We start from the raw sequence: 27,209 nt of genomic DNA, 5'->3' as shown, positions 1-27,209 counted from the left end.
GATTCTTCATCTGCGTTAATATCCTCACCCAAAAGTGGAGGTAACGGTGGAAGCACAGGAAAGTTGTGTCTCAGTCCCACCTGAGTCCTTTTTCCTGTTGTTATACTGCGGGGCCATGTGCGGGCCTTTGTAGGTGGGCAGAAGACGGGTTTTGGTGGGATTAGAGGGGCATTGTCTCCCTGGTCATTGTCCAAAAGAGGCGAATCCCTTTCTGAATCTGAGGTCTTAACTGACTCAACAGGATCCTCTGGGTTCTGCCTAATTCCAGCTTTAGAAGCACTAGTAGTCCGTCTGTGCCCCTGCCCTTTCTTTCCTGCCTGGCTGGATGTGCTGGGGCAATGCTCTGGTGTATTTCCAGAAATCTCGTGTAGCTGGGCTTGGTTAAAGGCGGGTAAATGTTCTTTGGAAGGCGACGGCACTGCGTGAGTGTCTTTGTGTTGCTTCTGCAGCGCAGGATGAACCTGCTTTTGCCTGCTAAGCGGATGCTGCTGCAGAGGAGGCACAGGGCTGACTGTGGGTGTCAAAGACGGTGAGGAGACAGGAGGAGTGTGTGGAGCAGATGATAGAGGGGAGGGTGTGTAAGGAGGTAAGGAAGGAGTGGATGAGGTGGGGGTCAATGGGGGTAGATGAGAAGGAACAGGTTGTAGAGAAGAAAGAGGATTCACTGCCCCTGACTGACGCTTCTCTGCTCCATCAACAGATGAGAACTCCAGTCTCTCTGCAAACTCTGGATAACTTGGGGGCATAAAGGCCTTCCAAGAGCGACGGTTTGGATTGTCCCTCTTATCACCACCTTGATGCCGCCTCTTGGCCACTGCAGCCACTGCAGAACCAGACGAAGACGGAGCAATAGCCAAACCTGAACCTACAATGCCAACTGGTGGGGATATAATCTGAAGATCACCAGTTAGCTTTAAGGCATCAAAGATCACCCTCTCGTCCAATTTCCTCACCCCGCCAGCGTTATCTGTATTCCTGGCGACAAAAACACCACATATATCAGCTCCAATAGTTCCATTGCTGGATAGTGTACTTCCCTCTCCTCTCACTTCCCCACCTGAGCCTAGAGTGCTCCTGGAAGGCTGACACAGTTTGGTTCCTTGATCAATCTGTTCATTGATGCGCATGGTATCATATATAGATCGCTGGGGAACATAACAATCCTCTATGTATGCCTCATCCTCATCACCTTTACCAAGGCAGCGAGGGTTCTGCCTCAGGCAGTCCGGACGGCTCAGGGGTTTCCCCATTCTTCACTTTTTTTGTGCTGCCACAGAAATTGTGGTCGATTTAAGGTGCAAGTATGACAGAGCACTTTGAAAAATGTACTAGAAAAAGTATACAAAAAACGGGTCTTTGTGGAAAATTAATCAATTTACCTTCAAATGTCCCCTGTCAGGTAATCCACAAAATCACAGTCCGTTTGCTTCATTTAACAAATCCTTCAGGTTTCACATTCAGTGAATTCTGAATGTTCTTGCCTATGTCACTTCAACAGTTGTGCATTTCCTTGGTCTTTCTGAGATGCTGTGCTGCATCAGTGAGGGAGTGACAGAGACAGCGTTCCGACTCAGCATCATATTAATCACTAGCTCTGTTTATTTGAAAGGCTGTTAGGAATGAGGGAGAGGTGGAGCGATGAGCAGAGGGAGGGAGGGAAAGAAAGTCATCATCTCCCTCTGTGAGAGGTACAAAGTCTAAGGTGAGATGAGTGCCGTGCAGATAACGTCCTTTTGTTGTGCTGTCAGAGACACAGATTACTGCTCTTGCCTCCATATTCACCTCCAACAGCTCATTGGGAAGCTGCTGCCTTCTTCCTCTCCAGTTCCCTGTCCTCTCTGTGGCACAACAGGAAAAGGCAGAGGGGGCTTGGACAACTTCAGCAGTCTCAGCGAGAAGCAGGCAGGGAAGTGTAAAAGTCTCCTTTTAAGGTGAGAAAACCCACTCTCTGTTATATAAAAGAGAGGCTGCGTGGGGTGCAATGAATAGGAAAGTACAATTCTCCATGGATTTGTTACTTTTACCTTCGTTTGTTAAAAAAAACTAAAAGTAAATATATGAAATCCAGTGAACGAAACAGACAAAACAGAGAAAACGTCTGTCCTTCACAGCTGTCTGAGGCAATAAAATCCAAATCATGAAAAATATGAAAACAGGAATTCTTTGCCAAGTCACTGCCACTTTGTAGTCCTGAGAGTCCAAACAGTCCAAAGCGTTTCTTTTCTGTCCTCAGCTTCCACCACAAAGAATCCAGGCTCTGGATAAACCCTAATTTTGTCTATGCCGTCTCATCATGCTGATCGGCAATCATCATCAGTAACAGAAAATCTCTCCATCAGGCTCCTTCATCCAGCCTAGTATTTGAAGAAAATACTAAATCCAGAACAAAGAGAGAAAGAGTCTGCTTTTGTCTGAAGAAATCCCTGTCAGTGTTTCAATTTTTCTTTCATGCTGCGTTCTTTCTCTCTCATCCTCAGATCATCACAGCTCCAGGGGAGAGGAGGTACAGTAGATCGAAAGCAGGCAGAATCATGAAGGGGGAGAGGCTGGAGTGAAAGAGGGCATCTGGGGGTAGATAGAAGAGGGGGGCTGGGAGCTGGGGGCTAGATCCTGGATCCTGGACCAGCCAGGCAAACAGGCAGGCGAGCAGGGCAGAGCAGTGAGTCGTGGGACCGTATCCAGAGGGCAAACACCCAGACAGCGCTCCCAGCTCCGGTCCAAGCTTTGCTTTGCAGGCAGCGTCTTTCCCTCTTTTCCAGCAGACAATCCCAGGACACGCTCCCTTCCCTCTCGCTCTGCTGTCTTCTTTTCCCTGCTCCGTACTGAGAATGTGCCACGCAATCCCAGTTCCCCGTCTCTCTTTTTCTTTTTCTTTCTTCCTCTCTCTGAGACGTGTGGGCTCCCAAGCTTTGCTCTCTTTTTCTTTCACTCCCAGTCTCTGTTCTCAGACCACTACACAGCTGAAATGGTTTGCAGCTGCTAAAAAAAATCTCCCTCTTTTCCTCTCACTCTCTTGCTGCCCCCCCTCGTCTAGTCTCCTCTCTCTCTCTCTCTCTCTCTCTCACATGTCCCTTCTTTCTCGCTTGCTCACTCTCTGCCTACCTCCCTCCCTGCTCTCTTGCTGTTTGTGTTTGAATTCAGCTCCGTTTGTTCTGTTTCCTGCGCTGGAATTAAAACACAGGAAGTGTTCCAATCATGCTGGTTTCCTCTCTCTCTCAAAAAGCACACTAAACACAGAGAGTGGGTGAGAGCGAGAGAGGCAGAGGTGTAGGGGAGCTGAGTAGCGACAGAGAGGGAGGCAGGGTGCAAAGAGGGGGCGTGGAGCCAGAGAGAAAGAGTTGTGCAGAGGAGGATTTTGTTCGTTACCAAAAAAAAAAAAAACCACATATCAGCTGAAGACTGGGATACAGCTGATCATCCCACACTGAGCAGTGAGCAACGCTCTGCTAGGATAACGCTTTCTGAATAAACAGAAAGGAGGAAAAATAAAATGAGAAATGAATTAAAACACTAACACAACCCAGATGAGTGTTTCCTCCAGGCGAGCAGGAAGCACATTATACAGCATGTCGCCGACTCTCCGTGCCACTGTAGCTGGATTTGGTGTGGTAGAGAAGAGAGAGAAGTGGGCTGAGAGGTGTCTACATTCATGGCTGTGTTATTCACAGCTTTGTAATCCACTCTCAGTTCTCCAGGAGTAAACCCCTCCCTCTTTCGTGGCACAACAACACTGCTCTGTGAATTATACAGAGTCAAAGAAAGAGGAAAAAAAAAAAAAGAGAAACAGGGGAGGAATGGAGGTAGAGAGAGAGAGAGGGGGTGGGACTGTTAGCCAACAGGAGACAAAAAGACTTATCAGTAATGAGCTGTCTTTTTTTCCCCAAAGCAATAGTTCAGTAGGTGGGTAGACGAGGAAGTGAGTCCAGGCTGTTTGCTCACTCCATTATTTCCTCCTTTGCCAGAGAGGTCCCAGGTTTCCAGTTGAGCCACATTACCCCAGTCCACAACAAGATTAGGGTTTGTAGTAGCAAAAGAGCTGCCAGTGCAAAAAATTAATACGCAAAGGATGTAGACACACACAAAAGTCTGCGATATTCACGGGCTCCACTTGTGCATTCCCATCTGTGCCTTCACTGAAACCCAACCCGGCTGCAGAGTGTGTGTCAGAGCGAGAGGGGCCAAGAGGAAAAGGGGCTGTGCACAAAAAAACAGCACAGGGGGGGGGGTGCTGTCTGTTTCTTCAGGATGCCACAAAGTCTCTGAACAACCACCCACTCAGTCAGAAGGGGGATACCGGCAAACATGGCAACCTGCAACCCCCGGAGCACCGGCAGGGAACTTTAAATCACTTTGTTTTTCTCTCGTTACAGAGTTACAGGCTGCTCAGAACCAGTTGTGGCTGTTTTACCTCCTACTCCTTGTTGTCTCTTCTGTCTGTTTGTTTAGCAGGCTGGCAAAGCTCGGCTGATCCGAACCAAAGCACACCGGATTTTATTTTCCCTCCTTTGCCTCAAAACACATTTCCAATACTCACAAGAGGAGCTCTCTCTCTCAACTGTTGCACAGAGCAGCCCGTGGCCTGCATGTCAAATATGCTAAATACTCCACTCTTTCTTTTTAACTGCCCTCTCTCTCCCTCCTCCCCCACCAGAGCACCCACCCCCTCTCTCAGTTGTGCTGCAGCTGTCATTGCTGCATCCAAGGCAAACGTCTTTATAGAAACAAAAGGGGTTTGTCACTGGTTTGCTACACACACCCACACATGCAGAGCTCACAAACTCTCGCGTGACCCACGGCTAACCGACGAGCCCCTCTGCACAGACCACAACAAGATGTGGGCTAGCCACCAGGAGAGACGGAAGGACAGCGGTGAGGAAAAACAAGCCCAAAATGAAATGAATGAAACAGTAAAGGAGGCACAAAGATGACGAGGAACTGATAAACAGATTATGTTAATTTGCTGATCCAAACGAATCCCTTCACCCTACCCTGTTCTTCCTCTGCCACCCATGATCCCTCCAAAATCTGGTTAGCTTCAATTTGATTAGTCATTTTCTGCCTGTGCTCCCCTCTTCTATTTAATTTTCAGTCATTCCTCAGTTGTCACAGCTGATTTAAGAGTCACAGAAGTGACAGGAGGAGGAGAGTCTTGAGAGAGGAGTGGAAGGTTGACAGGATTAGGAGTTTCATTTTCCCTGGGGGTCGCCCAAACTTTTCCTCCATGCTGCAGTGTGGAGCTTTGGACCACAGCGTCCACTAAATGGCCTGTTATTCACACATCATGCTGGTGTGGCTTTGCCTCAGTTAAAGGCTCACACCTCCATTGTCTGCATCTAGAGGCTTGAAACCACTTAGTGCAGCTAAGTGACATAAACACAAACACAGGCGGCAGGCTTAAAGTACATATTATTGACTTTTCTGGGTCGTTTATTTGCACATGGGATAACACCTGTCGACAGGAAAACAGACTTTTCTCAGTCTCCTTTCATTCACCTCGTCCTCCCAGACCACAGGGAATCTATAATCCACCACTTCAAAACACTGTCATTTAATGTCATTTTCTTCTTCTTGTTTTTCAGCCTCTTACCATCCGTCCTGTGCTAACCTGGGAGCAGCAAAAACATGGCTGACATCTCTTTCTCTCTGTGCTTTGACTCTCCTGGGTGGTTTTATATTAACTAGCAGAGCATTTTACCTGCCCGTGTGTGTGTGTGTGTGTGTGTGTGTGTGTGTGTGTGTGCAGGTGGGTAAACAGGTGTACGCTTTTCATTTAACAGTAAATTAGTCTACATGTGTGTGTGCACACACTCACACATTCTTTCAGGCAAATAAAAACTTCACACTTTCCCCAGCCTGGCTTTGAGCGTGCGCGAGGCAGAGTGTTTTCATTCAGCTGGCAGTCTATGTTACAGAAAGATTTTAATGTCCATGTGCGATTAATGCACAAAGGACTTTCCACATTATAAACACGTTGGAGGTCAATTCTCTGTAGTGGTTTACACCATTTGGGGAGTATTAGTGTGGCAAAAATAGTCTTATTCTCGATTTCAGCGACCTCCTGTTTCTTTCTCTCCCACACACAAACAACACCTGCTGGATGCCTGCGGAGAGGTCAGCGCTGAGGTTATCTCTCTTTTCTTCTCTCACACACAACCTCCTCTTCTCTTCTTCTTCAAGCCTGTTCCACCTAACACACATCAACACACACACACACACCAGATTCTCCTTCTCACCACATGAATTCTACGGATTATTTGTGCACGACAGTCTCTGTTTCCATTTTATCAGCTTTCAACTACTTGTATGATGTACAGTAAAAAATATAATAATTACTTGTGCCATAAAAAAGTCAGACTCATTTTCTATGTTTGTGTTGTACTTCATTTCTTACATATAACCCAGTACATCAGTTTTAGCTATGGCACATATTAGCCTCTGCATATACATCATGTCTTTCCTCAGATACAATGCCTGGAAACAATATGTGCTGTTATATGTAAATACATTAATTTTAAGTCTCCTTTTTAAACTATTTCATACACAAAACAGGCACTAATAAAGTATATTAGATATCTTAATGTGAAATATGACCATTATCTTGATAAATAATGCATTTATTAAAGTAAGACGAAGGAGGAAGTCCTATTTTATTAAGGGTTGCTGTACATTTTCTATATTACTGGTCCCAGTTCAGGCCCCAGTGCTGTGAATTTAACTGAACTGAGAGAGAGAGAGAGAGTGAAAAAAGACGGAAAGCGAGAAGGCCGGGCCGAGCTGGGGCATGCCTTTCTAATTCACAACAGCTGAAACAATATGAGACCTGAGAGTGGGAAGGCTAAGACGTTACAGACTCAACAAATGCACTAACACACCATCCCAGACATATTTAGATCACACGAGCTCAAGACATAACAATCACTGCCTCAACCAGTCACAGATACGCAGACACGAGTGAAAGGAGAGAAATGATGTTAGCATAAGACCAATCAGACCCTTAGACAGACAGAAGTAAGGGTCAACGTTGTCGGACATGAACACAGACAGAAAGAACAGAGAGACAGAAACTATTCCAGGAAAATCCAGTAAACAGCACCGTCGTTCAGATGATGTACGACTTGGAGTAGCTGTGGAGTCACGGGAGGGTTACTGGGCTCTGACACACTGAACCTCTGTGGCTGCTTGCAGCTGAAAACAGGTTAACGTGTCACTGAGCCGTGCTGAAACTCAGCGGTACAGTCAGAACTTAAAGGACTTAACTTACTCCAATAGTTTTTATTTTCTGTCAGCTTCTCTCATACTTTCCAATTCACACAGTTTCTACATGTGGTTTTGAGACTTTGAGAAAGTGTCTGTCCAGTGTGACAAATGGAGAGAATATTTTTAAGTACGAGGCTGCAAAACTACAGCAGTTCAACATAAAACATCTAACAAAGCTACAAAAACACTTTTTCCCAAAAACTGGTCGTGTAATTTTACTCAGGAATTTCAGACGACTGATGCTTTATGATTTCCAGACCTGAGGAGAAATGTTGCTGCAGACCTCCCTGGCACATCCACATTAAATACAGGCTCACTAAAACACATTAGGTGATATATTGCATGGGTCAAAGACTTGTATTTTTTTAGGTAAAAATGTCTATTCATGAACTAATCACTGAAATCTACTATTTCACTGTGTAAGCAGCTTTACAGGTGAAAATTTAGGACCTGCTCCAGCTTCACAGCGTGGGTCAGTAGACAACCAGTGAGCTACTGGCCCAGTTTGGCTCGACTTCTGCACCAGTCATGGGAGTTGCTGACACAGTTGGTGCAGGGAAGGACAGTGAGTCATAGGTACTACAGACTACAGGGTGATGAGACAGAGAAGAGACTACAGGAGGGCAAAGTAATAGAGATGAGGAGGCGAGAAGTGTGTGAAGGATGGAAGTGAAGACGGGGGAATCATGCAGTCATGATTTAAAGAAGGATTTTTCAAAAAAATGTGTGCACAAAAACACACACGCTCCTCCTGTTGTGCTGTCACCAAGACTAACCAGCCCTCCCCAGGAATGTCCATCTGCAGCTACAGGTTTAGAGCCTTGTAACACCCCTCTGCTAAAAGACCAGTGTGTGTGTGTGTGTTTTCTCATCCCACCCAGAGACAATGTCAGCTGCTTAGGGACGAAGGGAGCCAGGGGCAAGCAGAGAGATGTTGATGCCACACCCCAACGTGTGTGTGTGTGTGTGTGTGCATTTGTATGTGAGGGTGCGGTGAGGAGACAGCTGAGATTCCGGTTGCACCCTGAAAAAGACTGGAATTAGAAGCATCCTCTGAGGCAGAGCACACACACACTTGTACTTCTATAATTGTGAGGACACTCAGTGACATAATGCATTCCCTAGACCCTTACCCTATTCACAACTAAATGCCTAACCTCAATCCATACCCTAACCCTAACCCTTAATCCAGAAACCAAGTGCTTTAAACCAGGACCAGAACAGACAAAATGTCTTCACTTCAATAGATTTATGCTCAAGATGGTCCTCACAAATATAGAAGTGCAGATACATATTTAAACACCAAGTTCATGAGCCCACAGAGCAACAGATTCCACAGTGGCACATATGTGCAGACTGGACAGCCATGTATAAACATGATAAACAGCAAAACTCTTCGAGATGCTGATACAAAACTTCTTACTCATCTCCTCTGTGGGAATTTCAGAATTTATTAGACCCCAAATGAAATGTCAGACGAGACAAGGAGACATTTTGGACACTACTTTGTATTGTTTCTCTAAATGTTTTCCTGGCGATCAACCGTTTCTTGTTTCTGGGGGTGAATTCATGCAGACAACAACAGAGTTTTCACACAGATGTGAAAAAATAACAGTTCAACACTTTATTTAACATTTGGTTTTAAAAAATCCTCAAAAAAAGTTCTCAAATGTCAACAGCTGCATAAAGACAAGTGAACAAGAACTTTGCATAAATGATTTACTTACAATAAATGCTTACAATTTATGCTATAAATGCTGCTGCAGTTTCAACAGCCTTAAATGTTTGATTACTCCTCATGTTTCATGAAGATTATGGCTCAAATTGCTTGTTGCCGTGAACACATCTCGTCAGTGCTTTGTTTTCTATCCATAAATTACGTTATGAAGAAGAAGATTCTCCCTCACTGACCCAGTAATTCTCTCTGAGATCACTGTTGGGAAGTTTAAACAATAATCTGACAACATCGCCTCCCACTCCCATGACCCCTCATCCCCTGGCTGCCCCCCCCCCCACACACACACTTCATCCTGAGTCCCCTAGTCTTTCTAAGCACTGGTATGACATCATCCCTCTGGACTGGAAATAGGGTCTGTTGGGGGAGGGGGACTGGGGAAGAGGAGAGGGGTGGCCTGGTCTGTTTTAGAGCCAGACAGACATGTTTAGGTTTGAATTGGGCCGAGCTGGATCAGTTACAGGCAGGAGAGCGAGGAGGTGGTAAAGACAAACAGGGGAGGAGAGTGGCTTTAAAGTGGACCCAAGATTTTCAAATCTTTTCCCCCTGGTTCCTCTTTAGCCTATTAGAGCAGAATATGTGCAATAGAGCAAAGTTTACAAAAAGTTAAAAACAAAATAGAGTCAACAAAGGGTCAGATGGAAACACCCACACCCCCCTCGCTGTTTCCCTTCTATGCTGTTATTCTTTCTCTGACTTATCTGCCTCTTCTATATTTTCAATAATATCCCGCCTGCTACCTTCTCTTCATTGCCCTCCTATAAATACCCCTCTGCCCTCCGACAGAGTGACAGACCATTTCTTCATGCTCTACATACCCAGCAGACAGTAGCTATTATACGTTCTGCCCCTGCTATTAATTTTACACCCAGTTTGCCACCAGTCTTGTCTGCAACCCAGCTCACAGTTCACAACTTCAGTGGAGGAAAATCTTAATGAGCGCACGAACAACACGATTAACACCCACTGCAAAGACTCTAACGAGGCAGCACGACTCTGATTCCTCCCGCTTGCTCAGATACATTTCTAAAACCTTTTTAGGGAGATTATTATCACCTCTGAAATCTTAGTTTCTCGATAACTGTCATAAAAACGTTACAAAAAAAAAAAAAAAAACAGCTCAAACCCAAAGATATTCACTGTACTATCAAAAAAGAGAAAAGAGAAGGTAAATTAAAGATCTCTGAAACATTTAAAGGACTAAATGAGACTTATACAGATCACAAACCTGCTCACTGACCTGATTCATTTAAATGCAGACAAACTACATGTAACAGTTTCACACTCTTTGTCTGAGCTGACTCTCTCTTTCAAGCGCAGCCTATTTAAGCCTTTCACAGCTCTTTCATTCCCTCTCTCCCTCCTCTCATCCTTCTCTCCTTCTCTCAACACCTCTTTATCTCCACTCTCTGTCTATTCTCTGCCACACATTCACTCCACTTGTTCTCATTAAAAGATTCACGAGGGTGAAGAAGAGACAGAGCAAGAGAGACCTAGAAACAGGTGGAGATGGAAGAACAAAAGAGTACACAGGGAGGTTAGTGGGACGAGAGAGAGAGAGAGAGAAATGCAAGGGCAATGACGCTACTTCACTAGATATCTAATAAAGAGCGAAGAAGAGCGAGTAGGAGTGAAAAAGAAAGAAGACTAGAAAACAAGTAAACAAGCAAAAGTGTCTCAAAAAAATGAAAAAATGTTCCTTGATCCACCCACAGATCTTAAGAACAGCAAAGCCACAACTCTCTAGAGGACGAGCAGGAATCCAACTGCATTTTTCAAATGCATGAAAACGATTAGTCCTTATATTACATCATGAATCATCAATCCTTTTCAAAAACACACAACCTTCTTGGAGCAGATGGGAGAGAACGACGTGTGGGATTCATGGATATCTGTCCAGAGCTCCCAAACTCTTACACAGTTTTCTGAAGTGGACAGGACGTTAGAGCAGGGCAGGAAAAGGTGCTCCTTACTGACAGTCTTTACTGAAGGGGCAGTGGAGGAACAAAAAAATATAATGGTGGTGTCAGCAAAGCCCCTATGCAATTCTACATAGCGAAGCTGAAAACAATACATTCAATACTTGGATTCAACTTTGTTGGCTGGTTAAATTGAAGCTTAGCCAATGCTGCTCTGTGATGAATACCAACCATTCATTCTCATGTTTATCCTTTAGTACTTTCTGTGTACTGTGTACTGCAAACTGTACTTAAACACAACCAAATTACAAACCAAATCTGCAAAGGCTTGGGGTAAATAAAACAGCAACACAGACGCAGAACAGACATTTTCCCACGTTTTTGGAGTAAGAAGTGCCGTTAACCACGAGAGAAGGATTTTAAAATGCGTGATTTGCTCTGGTATCAAAATCAGGCTATTGCCCATTACCACAGTGACAAAGCTGAGAAGGTCAAAAAGCCAGGGAGCAGTGGCTGAATGGTGTGTGCAGTACATACATGAGGGCGAGAGTGGGTGGAGGTGCTGTGTTGGTGGGAAATGTTGTGAAAAAGGAAGGGAGAGCATCATAATTATACTTTAGAGAAAAAAAGCAAAGAGCACTATGATTCAGCAGCATGGCAGGCTTTTCAAAGAGATGTGTGACTCAACTAACCACCATCCTCAAACACACACACACACACAGAGACCCTTACCTCATGGTCTCTAGAGGTATTAGCAATAGAGAATGATGGATACAGACCTCCTCAGTGGCTTTCCAAATATCAAATGTCACTATTCATCTCACACACACACAGACCTGGGCTCATGTTACGCTGACGATTTTGTCTTTATCTGTGCAAATTCGTTTAATGGCATGATGGGAAAGAAAAGACTGTGAACACAAACAAATGCAACTCCTGTTTTTACCCACACCAACAACTGCCAGTGCCACTGACGAACGTGCACTCACGCACATCCCTCAAGTATGAACTGCAGTAGATGCCAGATGTGAAGAAGACCCTAAACCAAACTAAATGACACCCAAAAGCAAAGAGAGATTGCAGATACTGCCACTTCACAATTCACACACATCCCATCCATGTAAATAAGCAGCAAGAGGACGTCCATCCTACCTTAAACTCCTGCAGCTGCTGTTTGATCATCTCCACCTCTGTGCCAACCATTCCCTGTGCGTTCAGCCCCTCTTCGGCCCTTCCCAGCAGGCCTTGCAACTCAGCCACCAGCCTGTAGAACTCCCGGACCCTCTCGGCCGCATCCTCGATCTGGTCCAACCTGGCCTGGCCTCGCTCACTCAGCTGGCAAACAGAATTACAATGAAATTCAGTCATGGACCAGATCAAATCAATTGAACTTTTAATGCGGAAAGACATGAAACATTTCTTAAAATAACAAAACAGTGAATTTGAGCTACGGAGGCACAAAGTTAGTGCTTTAATATCCTTTTATGTCTTAATGTAATAATGTCAAGAGCTCAGAACTCATACAGAGATAAGATCAGATTAGCCAGAAACACTGAGTCATTGCTGCAGCATAGACGGACATCTTAAAGCAAATTTATGCAAAAATGAGAGCATTAAGAAAATCACTGCTACCATTACACATAGTGCAACACCACCGCCATCTTTCTCCCTCACCTTGCCAGCTTGGCGGCTCAGTGCTTCTGTCTCCCTCCTGAGAGCCAGGAGATCGGGGGAGGATCCCTCTCGCCGCAGCATGTTGGTGCACTCTGACGCGTGACCCTCCAGCTCCGTCCTCAGGTTGGACAGACGTGAGAGGAAGGCCTTCAGGGCGTCGGCCTGAGAGGCCAAGGAGTCCGCGTCACGTCCAACAGGGCTGAGGGAGTCCAGTTCATCATCAAGGTCGCCGAGGCGTGAGAAGACATCACGCACGTGAGACTGGACCTCGCTGACGCCCTGCAGCCGAGACTCCAGGGAGGAGCAGCACTGCTCGATCTGATGGGGGATGTAGAGAGACAGACTGAGGTTCAGCACACATCACCCTTCTCGGCAAAAATGACATTAAACCAATATTTTAAAAACAAATAAAACATGTCAGTGAATAAAAGTTTAGGCAATATTTTAAATATACAGCTGAGCTCCTGTGACAACAGTAGATGGAATACAGGGAAGCTGGAAGGCAGAAAATAGCATAGATACAACACTGAGTGCTGAAGCTGATGCTTGGGTTTACATTTCAAACTATGATAAAGTGTTGAACGTCCACAATGACCATATATGACGACTGTAACTCTAATGGCTACAGCAGGCCTGTTCTCTGTCACCTCAGTGACATTGTCGTCTAAGTACCCCCACACACAGATACAGTGAAGCCACACTAGAGCTGACACCCTCACACACATGTCTCACGATACCTGATCAGGCCTGGGAGAAGGAAGCTCCACACAAAGAATGAACTTAGTGCACTGTTGAATATGAGCACTAAGCTACAAAGAACTACAACTACCACTTCCCCTGGATCTTATCAGTGTATTGTGCAGTAATTAGGCTGAACAGTTGGTAATTCAAACTGGAGCACGTACCCTAAAAGAATGATGTATTGGGAAATACTAAAATATGCTGTTGCTTTTTGCAGATGTAATTATTTGAGGAATGTTTGATGACTGTATTTGCTTAATGATTACCAGCTAAACCCCGAGCATGTTCCAGATGTTTAATCATTCACATCCCTTCTCCTCACCTTGTCAGTAACATCACTATAGTCTTTCTCTGTGTCTCTGGCCTGCTCCTGAAGCCTCTGTGCCCCCTCGGTTTTGCCTCCTGGTGTCTCGGGTGCATCGTGCACCAGCCCCTGTGCCAGGTCTCTGAGGTAGACCACTTGAGGTTGCAGGGACCTCAGGTTCTCCTGCTGACCCCTCAACCTCTCCAGGCTCTTGGCGCTGCAGGCCTGAATGGGAGAGTCATCAGTTGAAAAGGGTATTTCCGGCACATAACTGCAGCAAAATATGTTGTCATGAAAATACTTTCCAGTACTCTGTTTGCCCTGCCAAAGTAGAATTTTAAAAAAATGACAATGTGAACAATGTTTTTCAGTACCTGAGGTCCTAAAGCCTCCTGGACTTCAATCTGGTGTTTGGCAGCCTCTAGTCTCCTCTCCACAGCCTGTCTGCCCTCTTCAAACTCCTTCAGGCGGCCCGCCAGCTCCTCTAGCTGGGAGGTGTGGTTATGGAGACTCTCTCCCAGTCTGTCCACCCTGCGGTTCAGCTGAGCCTTCTCATCTCGTACCTACAGAAAATTTGTTTACATCAGTTTAGTTTTCTTCATTTTGATTTTTAGATCAATACCAGCACACACAGAAGTGACAAGTGTGTACCTCTTCCTCGCCAATGCAGCACTGTTCCAGCAGCTGATCAGCCGCAGCATTGAAAGACTCCAGGAGGGGCTGACGTCTCTCAAGGTCCAGTGACAGACCTCGGGCCTTTTGCAAAGCTTCATCCAGGGCAGATGCATCCAGTGATGGCTGGATCTCTCCATCTTTCTCTTCACACTCTGCTAACCATGGCATCAGCTCAGCCTTGTGCTGCTGGTGGGTTTCTGCTTTGGCAAGAGTGGTTTTCAGTTTGCCCTCTCGATCTGAGATTTTCTGGTTCAACCCCTCCCAGTCCTGTCGTAAAGAGGCCAGGCGGGACTGCAGGGCAGACCGTTCATCTCCGCCTGCTGGGAGACCAGCGAGCAGTGACGCTCCCTCAGCTTGAATGAGCTCATAGGAACCTCGCTGACTGGCGATGCCACGCTGGAGCTCTTCTGTCTGTGCCAGCAGAGAGCGGATGGCCTCAGGCTGACAGGGCAAGGAATCGCTGGAGGATTCTCTGGGATCTGCCTGTTTGTCGAGCCAGGAGCGTAACTCCTCAAACATCTGCTGGAACTGCTGGGTGGACGACAGGGCAGCCTGGAGCTGAGACAGACCGTCAGCTAGAAGACAGGAAAGCAAAGCACAAGGAATTAAAAACATAAACACTGAAAATCTATTTTAAACAAAAAAGGACAAATGGGCCTTGTGGAGTTTTTCTTGTATTTGTGTCAGTGGATCTGTTAGCAGTTTTTGCTTGTAATCAAAACAATACTTCCATTCTAGCTAAAGAGGGATTACATTTGAAGGGGAATGTTGTTTGACTACATCAATCTGCCTAACTAATTCAATTGGACCATTACGTCTGTATAAAAAAGTATTACTAGTAAAAAAAAAAAAAAACAAGCATAAAGAGACCAGGGCACCTAGAGAATTCTGGCTTTTATTTAAAAACATCAGCCACATAAACTCCACAAACCTGCGCGCTCCTCCAAACTCTTCAGCGGCCCGCTGACACTCTCCAGTCGTTTACTCAGCTCTTCCTTCAGGTAGGGTTCGGCTACGATGGCGCTCAGCTCCTGGCAGAGCTTCTCGGCCTCGGCCAGCTCGGTCCGCCGTCTCTCCAGCTCTGAGCGGATTTCTCCAGTTTCCTGCAGGCGACGCTTCAGTGCTTCGGGCTGGGCGCTCAGCGAGGCCTGAGCATCCAACCTCTCACTCAGAGCTGCAACACTGGAGGAGAGCTCTCTCAGCAAGGCCTGGCCAGGACAGGAGGAGGGTTAGAAAATTACACCCTCACGGTGACAGTGTAACATGAAACCATTACTCTAACTGCACTGACCTGGTACCGCTCACTGGTTCCTTGGGCCTGGTCGATGTGTTTTGACCTTTGAGTCAGTCGGTTTGTTAGGTCCTCCCACTGCTGGGAGATGGAGTCCAGCTCAGTCCGCACCTCTGCCAGGTCCTTGGGGTCCTGGGCAGCATCGCCAGTCTGGGAGAGGATACCCTCAGCAGACTGGGTCAGCTGGTCGAACTGCGGGTGCCGGGTCTCAAACTCACGCAGCATGAACTAAATGAAAAAAAAAAGAGGATTTTACAGCATGAAAGCAAAAAGGCCTGAAAAAAATCTGGTAATATTTTAACAGGATTTGTGACTCAAATTTTTTGTTGCACTATGTAAGTCTCCATTTTGTCAAGGCTTAAAAATCAGCTTTCCTTTATAACTGAAGTGGGTTGAAACATGAAAAACAACAACCCTAATCAAGGAAGCGATAGAGTAAGAGTAATTACTGGTGCACTGAGGATACACTCACGTGTGTGAGCACTGACTGAGCTGTTGTACATGCACCTGTTGGCAGTATCTCTGCGATTCTGCCACATACCTGTACTTGTTGTTTTTGTGTGTTGAGCATGTTGGGGTCGATGCTGAGGGGTCCCAGCACGCTCATCATCAGCTCCTTCTCCCTCAGCCACGGGCCCAGCTGATTGGCTGCTGACGCAAAGCTGCCCAGCCTATCGGCGCACGTCTCGAGCTCGGTCTGCCTCTGGGCTGCAGTCTGATTGGCTGTGTGCCAGCGTGAGTCTGGAGAAATTAACCAAAGGAGCGGCGAGTGAGGAAACAACAAAATGCTGATAAATGTGTATCTGATAGCTGACAAAAGGTTAGTGGACAGCATGTTTATTGTGTGAGGTTTCCTGTCTAGTTTCCTTCAGTCCTATTACAGTACAGTATAAAATGAGGGTAATAAAATATTAACAGAAGAAACCATGACGTAATCAGCCTCCTTCATTTAAACCTGACAAGACATTTTTCTTCTTCTTGTCCCTCCTACTGCTTCAGTCTCTTTTTCCCTCTGACTCATATCCTCAGCATCCAGCAGAGTGTGTGTGTGTGTGTGTTCAGTCCACATGGAATTGAAAAGACATTATGAAATATGAATTATAAAAGGCCCCCTTCTTGGATTTCACCTTAAATATTTCTGTCTTTGTTACCTCATGCGAGGCCCTGGTAAAAATATCAAGTATGTGAGCAAACAAATAGCTTTGACAGGAACACTTCCCACTCTCTCCCTGGATAATATCGATCTCAGTTTCTCTCCGTCTCTTACACTGCTGCAGAATTATTACTGTCCAAACTCTGAAGTCATGCACAAAAACAGGCTACAGGAAAATGCCCAATAACCTTTCCTCCTTTGTCCCTGTCTAAATAATGTCATTATTTCTGTTCCAGCAATGTCTACATCTAAAGTTTTTATATTTATCTTGTTGTCTATTTGAATATATATTTTATGGAAAGAGCCAACAGACATAAAGAAACATGGACTGTCCCTGAGGCGATGTGCTTTCATTGTCTCACTAACCTGCACCCCCTGTATATGTTACCTCCACATGACAACCTGAGGCTCTGACACATGATACTTCTTCATAATTGCTCTTCTGGCTTTATTTGAAAGTCTGTACTATAAGTACTGCACAGTATTTCTGTGGTTAACCCACAATTAACCTACAGTGCAGTGTCTCCATGTCATCTTCTATATTTTTCTTGCTTTTTCTGGTTTTCTAATCAGTTTCTGTAAAATGGCCCCACTCATCACCTTGTCATGTGTCCTTGCATAGTTTTTGCCATGTGCAGCACATACCGATCTCTTGCAGCTGCCGTCTCCAGGTGTCTGCCTCAGGTGAGTCAGGGTTGTCTGTGATCAGCTTCCTCAATGTGCTCTTCAGCTCCTCTACCTTCCCAGAGTGCTCAGCGAGCTCAGAGAGCAGGGCCTGGAAAACAACATGATGTGTTTACTTCTAGAAAAGCACAGTTCGAAAACACTGTATGTTTTCAATAAAACCAGCTCCATAAAAGAGCTGTGATGTTTAAATTTGGCACAGATGTCAGCACTATGTGTTAATTTGACACTATCTGCTCTCTACTGCAACTTTCAGAACTGTAAATGGATCTGACTGTTTGTTTTTTTAAGGTAAAATCAGTTTTAAAGTGAAGTGACGACCTATAAACATATACCATAGGAAGTGCACTTAGGAAAAGGGCCACAGACAATGAGGGATCAATAGTCCTCTACCTTGTTCTCCTGGGCCTGGGCACGTACCACCTCAGGTTTGGAGGGGGAGGCGGTCTGTCCTTGTTTCAAGCTGTTCTCTTTGTCCATCAGCCAGCTCTTGAGCTCCTCCGTGCCCTGTCTGGCCTTCTGCCTCAGCTCCAGTGAGGCCTGCTGGCGACCAAGTCGCTCCTTCAATTCGCCACCCAAAGTCTCATATCGACCATTCACATCAGACACAGCTACCTGGAGCTCTGTCAGGTCTGTGCGGAAAACAGAAACAAGAAGGGAAAGCAGACGATTACACAGCAGAATAGAGGAGATACAAAACATCTTAGCAGAACAGATGTGGTTCTGTACCATCTAGGACAGCAGGCTAATGTTAAACAGAGCTGCACAGTAAAGAGGAGGCCTAACTGGCCTAAGCAAACACGGCCCTGAGCGTTTCTCAAGCAGAAAAAAAATTGCCAGTGACAGATGATTTGTATGGACAGAAAGTTGACACAATTGTAGAGGACACAGGCAACAACAAACAGAGAACAATGCCAAAATCTCTCAGGCCGACCACTGTAAGAAAACCTTAACACCAACATAGGTGAGGTCCACCACACTGGAGCTAAGGTTTAGCACAGACACTGGTTTTAAGCAGTGATCAGACAGGAAAGAGAGCTACAGTAGAAGGAGAGCTCACCTTTACAGGTGTGAATGCCATTGACACTGCTGGGACCTGCTGAGCCATTGATGTGAGGAGCACCTGAGAGAAAGACGCACACCTAACTGAGTACAACACTCATACACAGGTCATCACACAAACAAGCAGGACTAGTGATATACCAGCATGTCAAAACTGTGAACACATTAGCAAAGAAAATCTTTAGAGACACAGAGCCCAGCAAGAGCAGCAACAAAGACACAGAGGACACCCACAGTCTTTACATAACACACAAACTCCATGTCACACCATGAATCAGCAACATTGTGTTTGCAGCCCTTCCTAATTTCTGTTATTAACCCCACCATCATAGCTTATCCAAATCTGATCATAAATTCTGATTTATTGGATTCTGTTTTGCCCTATCTGAACGTCTTCCCTGCTCCCATGGTTTGTTTTGCATCTGCTTTTCTCTCAGGTCTCTTGTTGACTTTTCTACTCCCTCCATCATCTGTAAATCTCACCTAAATGCTTTCACTTGTTCTGATTGGCCATGTTTCCACCCCTGCTCTTACCAGTTTTGGTCTGAGGAGCTGTGATGTCAATGATGAGGGACTCCAGCTCTGAGCCCGTCTTGTTCAGCTCCTGAACCCTGGATCCCTGTGACTCCCAGTCGTTCAGTAAGTCCTGAAGGGCGTAAAACATTTCCACTGGATTCAAGTACAGTCCTAAACACTTTCATTTACAGAAACACAGCATGAAGGATTAGCTGCCACCTTACTGCTCATTGCTTTTTTTGTGGTTGATGTATTGTTAAACACACACACACACACACACACACACCTTGAGCTGCTGAACTCTTCTCTGCAGGCCCTCCGTGTTGAGGTTGGCCTCTTTGGGGGGCAGCTGGTCCTGGGCTGTCTCAATCCACCTGAGGAGAGAGCCAGAGAGTCCACGGAACTGAAGCAGCTGCTGCTCACAGGCCTGGATGGCAGCAAACCTGGGTCGGAAAAACACAAAGTGAGGCAAAGAAGGGAAGAGGATGGTATGAGGAACAGTGACAGAGTACAAGGCAGTGATGAAGACAACAGAAAGGAAGTTGCACAAAAAAGATTAAAGATGAAGAAAGGTGGGAAGGAAAAGGACGCCATCATGTTTTCTACATGAAGTCAGTCAGTTATCTGATCTCTCTGTGTTTATATTTTCTCTACAAATACACAAAGCATCATCAACAGGGAACATTCAAGGTCCACACTGGCCCCCAGTCATCATTAACACAGTCTTGACCTCACTCTTCGTATATGATGTGTCTGGAGCCACAGCTGGAAAAGTGCTGAGTGCCTGTAGACAAAACAGCCCTGACAAGTCGTCTGGCGTGGAACGGTATCATTATCATTCTGCTATTTTCTCCCCCCTTGGGATTCGAGGCTGCGAGTTATCTGAGGGGGCAGTTTATAGGACGGACAATGAGCCATGTCCACTCTGCTTATATTAGCACCCAGGCCTGTTCATCGGCTCACACAGATACAGTGCGCACACAATGCACACACACCAACACACTGTACAGTATCTGGGAACCAACTGCTGCACAGTAAATATTAAAATGTATCCCTCGACATCTGATGTGGACACATTTCAGTACGTCTCTTTGACAACCTATGTTAGTTATTTTTATGTGACTGCCTCACCAAACTGCAGTATAATCCAATAAATCTCAATCTGTCTAAAGGTATTTATAAATTCCCAGCCCCCTGCTGACAGGCTTCAAATGTGGCTGCTCACTGATACGACGTCAAACAGGGTAGGCATAGCAACTGGTGCTCCATGAAGGATACAAATTTAGAAAACAAATTTTTCAAATGCCAGGAGCATAGACTGTTCTGTTCAGCCAGTCGGTGTTTTTTATTTATTAGGGGACCCATCTGTATCTGAACTATTCTCAGTTTTTGTTACATATGACTCCATCCATCTCAGACTGTTTGACTTGGTGTCAGCCTGAAAAAAAAAAAAAAAAAATTTTCCCTGTGACCAAAACTGGACAGAATGTAATTCAGGAGTTGACAGGTTTCTGACAGCAGTGTGTCTGCTGCCCCCTGGTGTATTTCATGGTGAACTGCGCAGCTGAGATGAATAAAAAACTGCTAAAATTATGTTTCCACGATAATTATTCTCATGACACCTATTTTATATTTAACCTTTAACTCGACCAATGCACTAAATTAGAGAGGAAAATCAGTTCACGTCTTACTACAAGACAAAAAAAAAACAACAGATCTGAAAATAGTGGCTTCACATTCATGGCTGCATTATTCAAAAGTTGGCATTTCTCTGTTATCTGTTAACATTTTACCTTTCGTTGACATTTGCTTCCAACTGTTTGAAATCATCAGACACCTCTTTGACATTGTCCAATAAGCTCTGAGTGTTACTGAAGGCTTCACACTGGCTGAGCTCTGTGCCGAGGCTGCAGAAGGATTTCAGCTGACCAGCTTCCTGCTCCAGCTCCGCTCGGACCTCCTGAGAAAAGACACGCAGGACAAAAGTGCTGAAGATAGTTTTAACGCAGTAAAACTAATGACTAATACCCTCAAGAAGTTTTAATACTATTATGAGTAATACAAATGAGGCCATGCCACAGGTGGCCAAGTGATACAGATCTGATTTTTCAGCTGACCTCAATAGTTTGCCTGTAGTCATCCACACCGCGGTCTGGCTGGCCCATGGGGCTCAGAGCCTTGAGTCGGCTCTGGGTGAAGACCTGGAGGTCGGTCCCAAGCCGCTCGTAGCTTTCCAGTCTGGGCAACAGCCCTTTGAGCTCAGCTTCTCTTCCAGCCTGGCTGGCCTGTGCTGCAGCGTAGCGCTTAGTCAATTCGTCTAAAGAGGCCTGGAGACCAGGGGCTGTGGAGGCATCAGAGCTCTGAAGGAGTTTGGAAACAGAGTCTCGCGTTGCTTCCACACTGCCCTGCCTGGAGAGCAGCTCCTGCCGAAGTTTCTGGGGAAGTGGAGGAAAAGATGAAGAGTCACACATGTAATCATGCAGCATCATTTCCTCAATAGTGTTTTTAAGAGATTTTCTAGTTTTTCTCTAATAGCAGTCCTACCTGATTCTGGGTAAGGGCATCCTGGACAGCTTGTGAGGTGGGCTCCACTGGTCCGGGGTTCAGAACCAGCTTGTCCAACCAGCTGAGCAGACCCTTCAGGCCCTCCTGGACACTGACAGACTGGGCCACAGCCGTCTGAAGCTGCTCAGCCCGCTCGGACACAGAGGCAGACAGGGAGCCAAATCTCTTCTCTAAACCATCTGAAGCAAAAGAAAAACAAACTGTGAGAATCTATTTCATGAACACTAAAACACCGTAGGTTGAGCAGTCTAAAGAGGCCCAGTGGGGACAGATCTGGCAGAAGAATTTACCTGCAGCACAGAGGATGTCAACAGCTTTCAGGGAAGGAGATTCATCAGTGCTGACCAGGTCTCTCCCTGCTCTCTTCACCTTCTCCAGCTGCACTGAGCGCTCTGCCAGCTCATCCTGCAGCAGCTGAGGACAGATGACACATTTACTGTCAAAATTAAATCACCATGGAGCGGACCACATTTTTTAAAACTAGGTTCCCACATACTTTCCTATTTAGTATTTCTCTTTCAAACTTCAATTACTTGAAACATTGTGGTCAATATGTGGAGTATTGACCTGGAAAAGATGTAGACTAGTCCAGACTGTGAAACGTCTCACTTGCTTTGACCAGTGTTTACTTAAATGTTTGTCATGGCTTCCTCACCTGCACTTGTCGTAGTGTGTTCTGCAGGTTCTGTGGGTCTGTGTCTCCACTGGCTTTGGCGATGCTTTGGTTCTGCTCCTGAGTGCTGAGCCAGGAGTGGAGGGAGACCACCTCATCCTGGTACTGCTGGTATCTCTCCAACAGGCCCGACAAACGTCCACCTAACTCTGTGGACTGCACACACCAACCAAGAATTTCATTGGATGAAACAGAACTGACTGACCGAGTGACCAAATGTATAATGATTTTTGAACTACCCACCTTTGTGTGTAGGGTTGTGTATCTGTGGTTAGCATCCTGTAGCTTGTCAGTTACAAGTTCTCTGGTGTTGTCCAGAGCTGGGTCTGAACCACCAACTTGCTCTAGAGCTCCTTGAACAGAGTCCAGAACCTTCTGACCAGAGATGGAGACGAAACGCAGGTCCGCCTTGTGGCAAATTACATCCTCAGCAAGCTGGAAATACAGACACGTTTCCAGTTGAAGCCAGAAGAAAATAATGTCCGACAGAAACAGTTTTCCTCATGAGTGAATGGAAAACATATGAGCAGCAGCTCGCTGGCTGGAAAATGTGTAACAGAAGTGTGATATCAAATTATTCTTAACTAAAAACTATCCTGATCGCCTTCAATGGAGTTTTTCAGTGATGAGAATTTGTGCCTGTGTCAGTGTACATGAGATGTGACGGCATTAGGACGGGTGGAAACTGAGTGTGGAAGCTTTCACGACAGGAACAAAGGGCAGTTTAGAAATCTGTGTGTGTAACCTGGGCCCAGATGCAGTAACCAAAGAGATTCAGTCAATATATCCCAAGTACAGACACACAGAGCTCAGCCAGAGTTGTATCCATATATTATCAATGTGTGTATTTTCTGTACCTTTCTGTGCTCGTCCAGCCGGCCCTTCAGTCCCTGCGCATCAGTTTCTCCTTCCCCTAGGGAACGGAGCTCCTGTTCGTTCTGTTCCAGCCAGGAAACTAGACTTCCATGTTCTTGGAGAAACTTGGTCATCTCATCTCTCAGGGTCTCTGACTTCCTCAGACGGTCCTAGAAGAAATAATTGGAGCGGTAACAGTCAGTCACAAAAACAGATCAACAAATATGTAAAAACTCAGTTTTCTTGATCATGTTCACGTTTATTCATGTTTATAAAAACAAAACATCAGAATCTATTTCCAGCATGCTGTTAGTTGTATTAATGTGTTGTAAACATTTAGTAACAGTTAGTATCAGGATTTCTTCTGTGCACCTGGCAGCTCTGCAGTCTGTCCTGGTGCTGGGCCTGCAGCTGGTCCAGGGCAGCACGAAGACGCTGCTTCTCCTCAGGAGGCAGAGTGGAGTCAGGCTGGTCCAAAAGGGCACGAGCTGACTGGGTTACTTGAAGGACCTCTGCCTGGCGAGACTGAAGGCGCTGAAGCTCCGCCTGAGAAAGAGGTCAAAGGTTAGTGGTCGTAAACTGGTACTAGCTTATGATACTGGAGTGGAAATATAGGCATATATAACACAGATTAGAGGGTCTGACCTGCAGCATCTCCGTGTGTGATATCACAGCGCCCTCTGGTGGTGTGAATGGTGAATCAGTAACATCTTGAACCACCGTGAATCCTGCTCCTCTTGTGCCTGGTTGGCTCAGGGAGGACAACTCATTCAGCAGAGAGTCTATCTGGCCCTGTGTCTCCTGAAGCTCCTCCACTGCCTTTGCCTGAAGCAGAGGAAGCAGAAAGAATCAATAAGAAATATATTCTGGAACAGTCTGAACTGTAACAAATGTGACTACAAAAAGGGAAAGATCAGACCATATTTTTTTTTCTTTTGAAATGATAATTGTTTGCACTGCTGTGGTGAGAAGCCCACATATATATCTGCAACCACTCTGTATCTTCCTACCCTTTGTGTGTTCTGCTGCACCGTGGTGTTGATGGCTGTGCTGAGCTCCGTCAGTGATGTGTTTGCTGAATCTGTCAGGGCGCTGTACTGCTCTTTCATTCTTGTTAGCGCCCCCTGGAGGCTCTCCTTCTCCTCTGGGCTCAGACTTTCTCCTCGCTCTGCCAGGAAATCCTCCACAGAGCGGATGGCCTCAGCTATGCCCTGACCTTTAGTCTGCAGGTCCTTGTGTACTTCCTGGAGAGACAGAAAAGTGGGTTGGTGTGGTCAAAGTGAACATGTTCAGCGGGTGAATAACACATGCTAGTCGCCAAGAGTGTTGATGGGCTTCAAACAGGAGAGGAGAGCAGAACAGCAGGAAGTAACTCTTTTTAAAATGCCAATAATACTTTACAAATAGAATAATATTGACTTGAATCCACATATGAATGTAGATCTAAACATGGAAACCAGTTTGATTTGTGTGATTACTGTTCAGTTCATGTGCCCTACAGAGTTTTGATGTGGAAGGAGATGGAAAGTTTCATACCTTTAATGTTTTCTGCTTTTCTTGCAGGACGCTCACGTCACCTGACTCGGCACCAGCCTTCTGACTGGCCAGCAAACTGGCAGCACCAGCCAACCACATGGTGAGCCCTTCCAGTTTCTGTGAGCATTCGGCTTTCTGCAGTTGAACCACCTGAGAGAAATGAAGGAGGAGAGGTGGAAAGAAAAAAGAGCAAAGACCCACACAGGAAAGAAATGTGAGGAAAACAGAGACTTGAAACAGTGAAACAGCAGACAAGAGTCTACTATAAACAATAAAACTGGATCATGTGGCAGGAAAAGACCATTTTCCCTTTTTGATCAGTCAGAGCACAATAAATGCACATTTGCCCCTAAACAAAGTTCTGGTGTAGTGCCAAGCTTTGAGCAGATTGTGTCCAGAGTTCACACTTACACACACCAGCAGACATACAGACACACAAATAGTTTCTTCACTCCGACATGTTGGTCAAGCAACAACAAACAATACAGAGAGAAATCAAACAGATATTTATTTGCTGTTTTTCCCCCCTCTCCTCCGCGTTCGCACGAGACAAGAGGAAAAACAGTCAAGCTCTGTAGCCAGCGAGGCTTTTCTGCTATCAAATCTCTAGCCTTTACCGCCGTGACACAAGCGATTTCCTTCAGTGGCAATCTGGAACAGCAAGGCAAACAGGTTAATAAAACACATGTTATGGAGACATGCAGAGTAGCAAACACACTTGGACAAAAGCCTGTGCAGTAGGAGAGAGAGTGGTGATACTGTCAATGTCCAGTGGCAAAGCTTTTGCAACAAGAGCAGCAGTGGTTTGTTGTCAAGGTGTGAAATGATGAGAGGTCTGTGATGATCCACTATGGTGCTGGTTAGCTAGTTTACATTAGACTGCTGCTGGTCTCATATGAGTTTCTAATGCATGTAGAGAATGTGAGTGTGTTTCCAAACAGTACTGAGATTTCATAAGAAAGCATGGCGGCAGCTTATAGAATGACAAAGCTGTGTCATATGTGAAAACTAATGGCATTTAAATAGCATTAGTGAGAAATAACACAACATTTGAGACTCAATCATCTTTTTCCAAACCTCTCTCTCCCTTGCACTCTGCCTTTCTTTGTCCTTCTCCTCTTCTTTCACCCTCTCCCTGCGCTGCCACTCCTCCTCCCTCTCTCTCTGGGCGGAGAGGGCATCGGCCCAGGCCTGGGCTTGGCCTGACGCCCTGTGGAAGGTCGTTTGGAGCTGCTGAAGCTGCCCCAGAAGCTGCCTGCTCTGCTCGGGGCCCAGGTCTTGAGCTCGCTCTGAGATGAACACCTGAATGTCAAAGGCCACGTCGTTGACCTGACTGGAGCGACCGGTCAGAGAGGACTGGAGCTCCTAAACACAGCGGAGGAACAGGGGTAAAGTTAGCAGCGAGAAGGATTACTGCTGCATAACTCAAGGAGTGAGCAAGAGGTGAACACTGAGGCAACAACGTAAAAGCAGCCAACAAACACTTTGTTTTAAAAGAGTTAGTCAAACCGTGCGTTCTCTTACACGGTGCAGTGCGATCCTTGTTTCACTGAATGAATTCCCACAGAAAGGAGCATTACCAAACAGCTTTTTTTAAAAATTAAACTTGCCTTGCAAAGATTCAGCTGCTGTGTGAGCTGATCATGGTTGTCATCTTTCTCTGCTTTCTCCATTTTTTCCATCCTTGCCATTCCTCCATCCATCTGAGCCTCCGTCTCCCTCAGCCAGGCCAGCAGACTCTCCACTCGTCCTCCCAGAGACCTCTGCTCTGCAGTTACTGCCTCCTGAGAGAAAGATCGATCACATCCCTCTGGTGACCATCACAGCTTTGTACTCGTCTAATAAACACAGAGCTCTACACAGAGCTCATGAGGAACTTTCAGGACACAAAGACATGTAATAAGAATAAGGCTACCACATCACCACTACGACACGTGAACACCTACGAGTCTGGTCATGGCTTATTTTACCTTGTATGAGTCTCTGTGGTCTCGTAGACTTTGCAGGATGCCCTCAGAAAGTGCCCTGGCAGCTTCATACCCTCGGGTCAGGCTCCGCCCATCTTTCTCCAGGGCCAATAGGAGCTGTGGGGGAACATCTTTAGGTTGGGGCTTCAACAGCTGCTCAGCAGCCTCCACTTCCTTGGTGATCTCAGGCTCCAAGTCACGCAACTCAAGGTCCAGAGTCTGAGAAACAGATTAGGAAAAGAGAACAAAAGTTTAGTTGATACTGTTTGGAATGAGACTAATCCTTAAATCAGCTTTGCTGTTTTCTCACACTGGTAACCAAACGTAAAACTGAAACTGCAGAAAAATGTAAGCATTAAAGAGAACACAGCTCTGTCTTTTCTCTCACCTCCGTCTGTCTGATGATGTCGTCCAGGGCGATGAGGCTGCGGCCCACAGACTGCTGCTGCTGCTGTTTCACTCGAACCTCGATATGTCTTATCATGGACACCAGAGCTACGATTCGCTGGTCATGCTCCAGGCATTCCTGGCGCTTTAATGAGGACTGTGGGAATAGAAACACACAAAGAACATAATAACATACCTGAGAGAATTTATAATCT

The 27,209-nt window shown here is 45.8% G+C and overlaps 1 protein-coding gene across 22 annotated transcripts in view; it reads right to left on the bottom strand.

Annotated features, from left to right (window-relative positions):
• The window catches only part of macf1a (microtubule actin crosslinking factor 1a), a 169,044-nt gene that overhangs the window by 38,322 nt on the left and 103,513 nt on the right, over nucleotides 1-27,209 (bottom strand). For 21 of the 22 annotated variants that reach the window (XM_026299498.1, XM_026299502.1, XM_033325457.1 and 18 more), the window contains 28 exons: nucleotides 26,996-27,151; nucleotides 26,611-26,826; nucleotides 26,251-26,424; nucleotides 25,718-26,005; nucleotides 24,641-24,790; nucleotides 24,115-24,348; nucleotides 23,750-23,929; nucleotides 23,477-23,650; nucleotides 23,107-23,274; nucleotides 22,493-22,684; nucleotides 22,232-22,405; nucleotides 21,867-21,990; nucleotides 21,556-21,755; nucleotides 21,129-21,446; nucleotides 20,805-20,971; nucleotides 19,298-19,454; nucleotides 19,030-19,141; nucleotides 18,494-18,556; nucleotides 17,827-18,065; nucleotides 17,395-17,524; nucleotides 16,138-16,337; nucleotides 15,597-15,824; nucleotides 15,237-15,513; nucleotides 14,282-14,880; nucleotides 14,005-14,193; nucleotides 13,649-13,855; nucleotides 12,586-12,903; nucleotides 12,064-12,246 (listed from right to left, as the gene is read on the bottom strand). In XM_026299498.1, the coding sequence (XP_026155283.1) occupies nucleotides 12,064-12,246; nucleotides 12,586-12,903; nucleotides 13,649-13,855; nucleotides 14,005-14,193; nucleotides 14,282-14,880; nucleotides 15,237-15,513; nucleotides 15,597-15,824; nucleotides 16,138-16,337; nucleotides 17,395-17,524; nucleotides 17,827-18,065; nucleotides 18,494-18,556; nucleotides 19,030-19,141; nucleotides 19,298-19,454; nucleotides 20,805-20,971; nucleotides 21,129-21,446; nucleotides 21,556-21,755; nucleotides 21,867-21,990; nucleotides 22,232-22,405; nucleotides 22,493-22,684; nucleotides 23,107-23,274; nucleotides 23,477-23,650; nucleotides 23,750-23,929; nucleotides 24,115-24,348; nucleotides 24,641-24,790; nucleotides 25,718-26,005; nucleotides 26,251-26,424; nucleotides 26,611-26,826; nucleotides 26,996-27,151 (5,817 nt within the window). The remainder of the gene's footprint in view (nucleotides 1-12,063; nucleotides 12,247-12,585; nucleotides 12,904-13,648; nucleotides 13,856-14,004; nucleotides 14,194-14,281; nucleotides 14,881-15,236; nucleotides 15,514-15,596; nucleotides 15,825-16,137; nucleotides 16,338-17,394; nucleotides 17,525-17,826; nucleotides 18,066-18,493; nucleotides 18,557-19,029; nucleotides 19,142-19,297; nucleotides 19,455-20,804; nucleotides 20,972-21,128; nucleotides 21,447-21,555; nucleotides 21,756-21,866; nucleotides 21,991-22,231; nucleotides 22,406-22,492; nucleotides 22,685-23,106; nucleotides 23,275-23,476; nucleotides 23,651-23,749; nucleotides 23,930-24,114; nucleotides 24,349-24,640; nucleotides 24,791-25,717; nucleotides 26,006-26,250; nucleotides 26,425-26,610; nucleotides 26,827-26,995; nucleotides 27,152-27,209) is intronic. The other variant, XM_026299505.1, reaches the window with a different exon arrangement.

This window comes from Mastacembelus armatus, chromosome 11 (assembly GCF_900324485.2).
Source record: "Mastacembelus armatus chromosome 11, fMasArm1.2, whole genome shotgun sequence".
Taxonomy (NCBI): Eukaryota; Metazoa; Chordata; class Actinopteri; order Synbranchiformes; family Mastacembelidae; genus Mastacembelus; species Mastacembelus armatus.
Note: the sequence above shows the minus strand (reverse complement) of the source record. Positions and strands in the feature narration are given on the sequence as shown.